Source organism: Poromitra crassiceps (genome assembly GCF_964638095.1).
Source record: "Poromitra crassiceps genome assembly, chromosome: 17".
NCBI lineage: Eukaryota > Metazoa > Chordata > Actinopteri > Beryciformes > Melamphaidae > Poromitra > Poromitra crassiceps.
In genome coordinates, this window is record NC_139635.1 from 32,803,897 (window position 1) to 32,813,896 (window position 10,000).

The 10,000-nt window shown below is 44.2% G+C and overlaps 2 protein-coding genes across 2 annotated transcripts in view; both read right to left on the reverse strand.

The window, feature by feature from the left end:
* Positions 1-10,000, reverse strand: part of LOC310792079 (uncharacterized protein) — a gene marked incomplete at its 5' end in the record, with an annotated part of 244,501 nt that overhangs the window by 93,755 nt on the left and 140,746 nt on the right.
* Positions 8,444-9,445, reverse strand: neurod6b (neuronal differentiation 6b; the record flags this gene model as incomplete). The annotated part of the gene is made up of 1 exon (XM_083653802.1): positions 8,444-9,445. The coding sequence occupies one exon, from the start codon at positions 9,443-9,445 to the stop codon at positions 8,444-8,446; it is 1,002 nt and encodes a 333-aa protein (XP_083509928.1).

A 10,000-nucleotide genomic window follows, 5' to 3' on the forward strand; every position in this document is an offset into this window, starting at 1 on the left:
GATTGAGACAGAATAGTTTGGGACAACTGTTTGATTGCCGTTGCTCTCCAGCACCCAAACAGGTGCCAAGTGAGATTATGATGCTTTTTTGTCACTGTCAGACCAACAGAATGAGCATAAGACAATGGAATGATGTTTATTTGTTTATTTAAATGGATCCATTAGCTACTTGAGTCATTATTTATGGGAGTAATTGTACTTTCTTTTAGCTTGGGGGGTTTATCTGGAGGAAATCTCAGATGGAGTCAAGTCAAGTCAAGTCAAATTTTATTTATATAGCACCTTTCATACACAAGGCAATTCAAGGTGCTTTACAAAAAAATAATCGAAAAAACAAGCAGCAAAGCAATGCACATATAAAAAAACACAAAAGATGGAGCACAGGGAGAACATGCAAACTCCACACAGAAAGGCCCTATGGATGACCCCACCTGGTCCATAGGCTGAGGCTCTGATGACATGGGAACGGGGGGACACCCTCAGCGCCCACAGGCGGGAATTGAACCCAGGACCTTCTTGCTGCCAGGCGACAGTGCTACCACTGCGCCACTGTGCCCTGTACTACCTGAGTGTAGATGTTCAGTACTCTACCATCACTGAGTGCTCCCTATTCCTAACTCAATCATTGCCACTCAATATCGCAGCCCAATATCCCCAATGCATAAGAGCCACTCTTCAAAGAAAATCCTTTACCAATATTTATCCAATCTGACCAAATAATATAATGAATGCCTCTCCTCTCCTCTCCTCTCCTCTCCTCTCCTCTCCTCTCCTCTCCTCTCCTCTCCTCTCCTCTCCTCTCCTCTCCTCTCCTCTCCTCTCCTCTCCTCTCCTCTCCTCTCCTCTCTCCTCCCATCCCCTCTCCTCTCCCCTCTCCTCTCCTCTCCGCTCTCTCCTCTCCTCTCCTCTGCTCTCCCCTCTTCTCTTCTGTTCTCTCCTCTCCTATCCTCCGCTCTCCTCTCCTCTTCCCACTCTTCTCCTCTACCTTCCGCTCTCCCCTTCCCACTCTTCTCCTCCCCCCTCCACTCTCTCCTCCCCTCTGCTCTCTCCTCTCCTCTCCTCCCCGTCCACTCTCCTCTCCTCTCCTCTCCTCTCCTCTCCTCTCCTCTCCTCTCCTCTCCTCTCCTCTCCTCTCCTCTCCTCTTCTCTCCTCTCTCTAACCTTTCGGAGCCAAGTTCAGAGATAGAGAGAAAGCACTTCCTATGAGAGGTCCGGGCTGGCTGCCAGACAGACTGATCCACCAATCTGACACGTTAATGAGATCCTGGCCCATAGTGCTGGGGTGTCAGGCCTCCTCCGCAGCAGCATCAGCCCCGTCGTGACCGCACATTTTTTCACACACACGCACGCACGCTCACACACACACACACACACACACACACACACACACACACACACACACACACACACACACACACACACACACATACAGACAGACGCACGCACACATACACACACACACACACTTGCAGAAACACACACATATTGAGGGGGGTTTCATAGCTCCTTAAATCTGTCTAATTAAAACACCAAATCCCTCTACTCCCCTCACCCACCAACCCCACCGCACTCGCACTCTCACTCTCACTTCTCAGCCGCCACACACACACACACACACACACACACACACACACACACACACACACACACACACACACACACGCACACTCGCACCCCCCACCCCCCATTCCGCAGGAGAAATGATTATTAGGAATTTAATGGGGGATCGTTTCCCATCCCACACCATCTGGGGCTTCGGGAATGGCACAAATTTTGGGGACGCTTGCCCGACACGGCCAGGCACATTATTTTCATTTTTCTTGACTGGTGCTCAGATTTCAGACATTTTGGAAATGCTCCCGACTACGATAAATTCTATAGGGGTGTAATATGAATATATAAATCTGTTTCTTTGTTTTTGTCTTTGTTTTTGTTATGCATTTCTGATCAGTGCAGTGACTCAGTATACTGTATATAGGTAACTGTGCTGAACCTTTTCAACGTGTTCCTCAACAAGGGATCTGTAAAGAATATTATATTCTATCTTTTTTCTATAACTTGAAATGTAATGTTTGTTTTTCCACTAATTATCGCACCGAGTCTATGATTGCAAATGCATCCCTCCATACCACATATCCCCCATCTCTTGTCCTTCACCTCCCACACAGAGCCAGGCCATATGCTCTCTCTCTCTCTCTCTCCCTCCCTCTGTCTCTCTCTCCCCCTCTCTCTCTCCCCCTCTCTCTCTCACTCCCTCCCTCCCTCTCTCTTCTCTAGGCCTAATGAGCTGCATGAATGTAGGGATACGTGTACACGTTTGACCCTGCGCTAAACTGCTGCACCCCACCCCATGGACACGCAACAACCCCCCAACCCCCCCCCCCCCCCCCCACACACACACACACACGCACATACACACGCACCTCCTCTCCCTCCTTAACTCCCCTTAAGGGATTTGAGTCCCCTCCTCTCCCCTCCACACACAACACACACGCACCGCGCGCACACGCACACGCACACGCACACATACACACACGCACACACGCACGCACGCACGCACGCACGCACGCACGCACGCACGCACGCACACACACACACACACACACACACACACACACACACACACACACACACACACAGGACTAAGCCTGGCAGAAAAAGCAGTAACGAGACAAGATGAGGATGTTAGTGAGTGGGACAAATGAGGGCTGGTGGTGGGGTGTGGGGTGGGGGGTAAACAGGGTGCTTTTAGGGCTCCAAAGGGACCCCCCCCTCCCCACACACACACACACACACACACACACACACACACACACACACACACACACACACACACACACACACCAGTCCTCATGATGAGACAGAGGAAGGCTATGAATCTGACATGAGAGAGAGAGTGAGTGAGGGAATGAAGGCAGATGAGATGGATCATCACCAATTCTTATGTTTTGAACATTTCTTCTCTATATGACATTTTACATACAAACATTTGAGCCATTTACACGACTGATTCATATCAAGGGCCCCCTATTGAGGGCCGGCTGTGGCTCAGGAGGTAGAGCGGGTTGTCCATCAGGAGGTCGGTGGATCGATCCCCGGCTCCTCCAGTCTGCATGTCGGAGTGTCTTTGGGCAAGATACTGAACCCCAAATTGCTCCCGATGGTGGTGCCAGCACCCTGTGTGGTAGCTTGCCGCCATTAGTCTGTTGAATGGGTGAATGGAGGCATGTGTTGTAAAGTGCTTTGAGTGGAGGGTAGTCAAAGCGCTATATAAATGCAGTCCATTTACCATTTATTAGCGCACATTAGGACCCCCATTAATGGTAAATGGTAAATGGTCTGCATTTATATAGCGCTTTTATCCAAAGCGCTTTACAATGAGTAGATAGTCTACATTCACCCATTCATACACCAATGGCGGCAGGCTGCCGCGCAGGGTGCCTACACACCATCGGGAGCAAGGAGGGTTAAGTGTCTTGCCCAGGGACACAGCGACGGCAGCTGGGAGGGAGCGGGGATCGAACCGCCAACCCTTGCGTCATTGGCCGACCCGCTCTACCTCCTGAGCTAAAGCCGCCCCAAAAAGCCGCCCCAAAAATTAATACATGTACAGTTCCCCACTGAGATGTTGTCTCAATCTGTAAATATTTGTATTGTTGGATATGATTTTGTACAGAATTACAAGACTATATTTATTGCAGGTAGAGGGATAGTGAAATGACTGAAACAGTCATTCTGCAATCTGCTATTTGTGTTAACTTCTTGTAAATGAAATAATGTTGAAGTTGAGTACTTCATCGATTTGCTGGGCACCCCCTGGAACCCGCCCAAGGACCACTGGTGGTCCACGGACCCCACATTGAGAACCACTAATTCAGACAATGTTCCAAATGTATAAGTAAAACAGCAGAGAGAGAGAGAGAGAGAGAGAGAGAGAGAGAGTTACATTTTCTGAATGCCCAGAATTAGTGAATCTCCCAGCTATCCCTTGCTCAGTGTTGGAAAGTGATTTCACAAAATCTGTTGACATTTGTTTGCTTATCAAGAGGCGAGCCCAAAAACATGATTTGCTGTTTTATCAAGAGTTTTTGCAGCATCCACAGAGAAAAATAAGCCCCTCAGCTGTATGATGTGAGACATTGTATGCAGCCTGATATTTCGGTTTGTCTAATCACGACCACCATTTGGGAAGCTGGTGTATTTATCCTGTTAGACAAACTGGTGTTTTCTGGTCCTTTTCTTTACTATTTTAGCACTGCATATTTAAATTAGGACTGAATTTACTTGTTTACAAGATTTAATTTCCTATTCAGACATCATTTGAAATTAAGCAACAAATCTGATAACAATGATGTGACTTTAGATTATGATTTAATTTAAAATATTTTCGATTGTTTTCTATTCGTTGTTTTTCTCAGACTCGCATGAGCAGACATTGGGATTTTCTTCTGGTTGGTTGAACTCCGGAACAACTAAGCAATTCGGAAAAGTCCACCTATAGGCTCAAGTAAACTTGTTTTTGGATAAGTTTGTTTCTCTGCCAACTGGCCATACTAACAGCTTCGACACCAAAGGAACGAATGTTAGCCTGGCCTATATGGATGGGATAATAATGGATGTCCTAAATGTAGCCTAAATACATCAGCATGTTGATTGCCTAATATTTCTCACATAACCTCAGCAAAGTTCTTCCAACTTGTTTTGTATAATATTTGATTAGGTAATAATAGCAAAGTCAGTGCAGGTGTAATACTGCAGGCATAGACTTTTATTATGCTCCTAAGATGAAGATGACAGTCTAATCTAATAAATGTTTTCACTTTTATCAGCAGAAGTGGCATGAACTGTCACAAATCATGACAAGCCAAACATTAACATTTTCATTATCTTAAGCATATAACATTATAATGTTGACTATAGTCTTTTGCTGCTACTTTTCAAAGTGAATTCATAAAATGGGTATACAATTTAATTGTAAAAGAAATAAAAAATAAAATAAAAATGATGTAAAGAGACCAACAAAGCTGCACAGGGCATCTTCAGTGCATTGAGTGAGTGAGTGAGTGAGTGAGTGAGTGAGTGCGTGAGTGAGTGAGTGAGTGAGTGAGTGAGTGAGTGAGTGAGTGAATGAGTGAGTGAATGAGTGAGTGAGTGAGTGAGTGAGTGAGTGAGTGAATGAGTGAGTGAATGAGTGAGTGAGTGAGTGAGTGAATGAGTGAGTGAATGAGTGAGTGAGTGAGTGAGTGAGTGAGTGAGTGAGTGAGTGAGTGAATGAGTGAGTGAGTGAGTGAGTGAGTGAGTGAGTGAGTGAGTGAGTGAATGAGTGAGTGAGTGAGTGAGTGAGTGAGTGAGTGAGTGAGTGAGTGAGGGAGGGAGGGAGGGAGGGAGGGAGGGAGGGAGGGAATTAATGAGGAAGTGAGCAAGTGAGTGAGTGAGCAAACGAATGGATGGACGGATGGACGTGTGTGTGTTTGAGTGAATGAGAGAGTGTGTGTGGGGGGTATGCAAAAACATCTGATGCCCTACAGGTGCTCAGGAACACACTCTTCCTTGGTGTCTATAATTGCATGTAAGTCTTCTATTTAATGATACAATTTCCAAATCTTCAAAGAGTCAGACACTGATGCAAAATATTATAAAGTTACACGTTTTCAATTGTTCTTATTCATTCAGCAATCACTAAGGTTCAAGGGCATCAAGGACAAACAGGCATGAATACGTTTTAACAGCAGGAAAAATGCATGGAAGCTGACTATAGTGATGATCACAGGACAATACAACACAAATCAATTAATGCATTTTTTTTCCTTTATTTAACTTGATGCTGCATACTTTATTTATATTTATTTTGTATGCGATATTTCTGATATTTCTTGATATTTTGAATCGAAGAGAGAAAATATGCCCATGCCCTAAAAATAAGCATGCCTTTTTTAAGAACACACGGTAGCATTTTTCGACCAAACGGTGCCCCCCCCCGCCCGCCCCCCCCCCCCCCCCCGAAAAAAAAAAGAAAGAAAGAAAAAGAAAGAAAAACGAAGGGGGGAAAAGGATATTCTCTGCAGGATAGGCTATGGCTACCAGTTCCATTTTCCTCCTCAGACTGGGTAGAGTGGGACCGACAGTCTGTCTTCTCTGGCTGACATCCAACTCCTCACGGGCATTTCGGTCACCAATCAGCCATCTGATCAACTTAAATTAAATTAATTTATAGCGACAGACCTCTTTCATAATGTATCAATAATTTCTTAAGTTTGCATATAGTAGTAAACGCCAGTGGCTATATGATGAAGATTTGATTTTAGCCTTTGTTTGTTAACCCCATTCACTTGTACAAATCATCCAAAACGGTTGGCACCGTTGTGGAAAATCACCAGAATTAATCATGAAAGGATTTGGCCAATGTGAACCTATATGTTCTTAAGGCATTGGTTGGGTTTCTAGAGGCTTATAATGTCTGCTCAGGCTCTAAATGTTTTAGCACATTGTATTGTTAGTTAATATGCTGTTTCCTGCCTCGTCATCACAAACTTCAGAAGTTATGTTGGATTGTTACGGGATAATAAAAAAGGGAAAAAATGCTATGGAGCGTTTTATTTTGATTTATTTTGGCAACAAAAATGCTCTTAATTGCTGTCTCCTGTCATAATTTTCACGGAATGCTGAATAGCCTCTTTTAAACACATCACAAAACAAGGAAAAACATTAGAATATTCCGATCCATAACGAGTGTTTTGAAATGTGTGTGTGTGTGTGTGTGTGTGTGTGTGTGTGTGTGTGTGTGTGTGTGTGTGTGTGTGTGTGTGTGTGTGTGTGTGTGTGTGTGTGTGTGCAATTGTGCATGCATCTACTGCAAAAAAAAAGAAAAAGAAAGAGATTTGCAATAATTAAGTTACAAAATCAACAGAGTTTATGAGTACAGACAGTCACCAGTAATGTGCAGAAATACAATTGCATCACAGTTTCCTCTTCAGGAACAATGACGTGTTGCTGTAAAAAGTTCATGGACGGATCAGACCATCCAAAACTTTCATGTCGTTGCATAATTGGTGTTTGTCAACTCCTAATAAGGCATTTTGTTCAGATTCATATTATTTTAAAATAGGCTGTTCTCCTCAATGATTTCCCTCCTTTATGTCAATTCAATAATAGCCTATAGAGCCTACTGTGGTGAAATATATGCAACATAAACAAAGTTCAAATCCATGGAATTTTACATAAAAGTAACACTGTTGAATTTACATCATCTGATTTTTTTTTGTAATATATTATCCACATTCAAATGTACGGACTTATAATAAATAAGTTTAAATAAATACAATAATAATTTACATTCACCTCGTTACCACACTATTTACTTCAAATACAAATGCATTGTGTTCTTGAGCTTTTTTCCACAACAGTCCACAACTTCCTGTATTTATAGGACCAAATCGATGACATCACCATCAAGGTCTCTATCACATGCATGTCTCCAAAATGGCTAATAGGAAGAGCAATCTTTATTAATTGTAACGTTATCGTTTTAATTTGAATTATGTTATTATGAGACTGACGGGAAGGGGATATATAGCCTATATGTATTTATATTATTTTCTAAGCAAAGATTGCATTGGGCTGCTTTGCATAGCTCAATTTACCTTTATTGCTAACAGATTGAAAGTATTTTACTGTAACTCCAATCATGTCTGAACAAATGCAAATCAATGAAGTTCCCTGATAAAGTGAAGCGTCTTTATTCTTCATCTCCAATAATTCGGTTGGCTGATTTTATTTAGTTTGCCATGAAAATACTAATCTTTAACGATTATTATGAAGCCTAATTAAACGATCACAAAATCAAATAAACTGTCAATCTTAGCTCACACCATGACTGATTTCTGCAATAGCCTATTTGACGTGAACAAACAAAATTAAATACCCCCAAAATAAATTAGATGAATAAAGTGAGTGCTAAATAAATTGCTCACTAGCTGCAGCAAAAAAGCAAATAAAAGGGGAAAAAACATTCTGTAGGCTAGTTGATGTGGTTTTCATGCACTGCAAAAAAGAATAGCTATCATTGTGTCTTAAAATGTCAATTTTCTTAAAACAAGGGGAAGATCTGCCATCGGGTTGAGATAATTTACCTTGCTTCCAATGCAACTTGTTTCAAGAATTCTCTTTACTCGACTGTCCAGTGTCCACTGACTGCATTATTCTATAGTTTCAAGACTTTGACACAAAACTCAACTGCACCAGAACAAGTGAAATCATCTCACCCTATTGGCAGCATTTTTTTCTCTTGTTTCGAAGAAAATGTAAGACTAAATATGGTAATGATCACTTGCTGGACATTTTTGTAGTGCATCAATGTGTCATGGAGTCCATTTCCATTCTCCACATATGTGGGGGGGAATTGCAACATTTTCTAAACTTGAAATTCGTCCAGTTGATTAATTGATTAATTGTGGAAAGAGCCATTAATTTCCCCCTGTGCTTGGAAGGACTGGCTGCGGAGGTGCAGGTCGTAGGGGAAACGGCCCTCTGGGGAGACTCGGTACATGGAGTTGTGCGCAAGAGCCGTGCGTCCTGGCGCACTGCAGTAGCGCATGCCATAGTGGCCGCTCTTGCCATAGTCGGACGGATCGTCGTGTTTTAGGGAGAAAATCCCGTTGAAGTTCATCGGGGGGCTCAGCTGGCCGTCGAAATGCGGACTCCCGCTCTCGGGGGACGCGTTCTCGTAGTACGGTTCATACGCGCCGCTGTAGCTGTAGTGCCGGAACGGCTTGGCGCTGCTGTCCAAGGTGCTGCTGCTGTGGCCCGGGGGCGTGTTGACATCGGAGCCGGGGTAGGAGTACATGGCGTCGTATGGCGACCTGCCGGAGAACATGACCTCCCCGTTCTGGTCTGTGAAGAAATTTCTGGCGTTGAGCTGCAAACAGCCGGCCACCAAGTTGGTGGTGGGCTGAGATAATCCTTTGCACAAGGTCTGCACGAAGGCGAGGAGGTCCGGCCTCTTCCCTGCGCTCAGCGTCTCTGACAGGGCCCAGATGTAATTTTTCGCCAGTCTGAGAGTCTCGATCTTGGACAGTTTCTGAGTTTTGGAGTAGCACGGCACCACCTTTCGCAGGCTCTCCAGCGCCGCGTTTAACCCGTGCATCCGGCTGCGTTCTCGGGCGTTGGCTTCCTGGCGCCGCACCTTGACCCTCTCATGCTTCCCCTTGGACTTCTTTTTCCTCGGCCCGCGCTTTTTGGGAAGACCGTTCTCATCCGGCTCGTCCTCTCTCTCCTCCTCCTCTCTGTCCGAGATGTCGTCGTCGCCGTCCCTCATGTCTGAGTTGGACATCTCCTCCATGTGTCGGCTGTCCTGCTCCAGGCTGTCAGCTAAGCTTTCGCGGGGGTAATTGGCACCAAACCGTGGCTCACACATCATATGCGGTTCTTCAAATGGCAATGTCAGCATATTTCCTATAGCCTAAAAGCAAAACAAAGGCATAAACAATGAGAGTAGTTACTGATCTTTTGAAGGTTGTTGTCAGTTAATTACCTTGTGAATGGGTCCTCCCAAGAGGAACGCAAACGCTGAGAAGAACTAATTGGCAAGCAAGGCCAATGTCACAGCCTGCTACCTTTTCAAAGACACTCAACTTCATTGTCTTTGGATTTGGTGAAGGAGAAAAAGACACAAATTCAAACGGAAACGAATAGTCTATTGAGCCTATTAACACAATGGCATTTGATGGATATGTTTTTATCCAAAGCGCAGCACAGGAGCATACTGCATATATTTTACTAGTCTATATGTGGGAATCGAACCCCTAACCCTGGCAGCTATACAGTAGAGCTAGTCAATGCATAAGTCATATAATAGCCTATAAGGACGATGGTATGACTCACCTCTGGTTAGCGTGCAGCATGCATGTTCCCAAATATCCTCTGTGAATCTGCACCACGCTCTCCTCTCTTTACAAACCAGTTTAGCGAAATAAACCAAAACAATTCCTCTCTTTCACTCTAT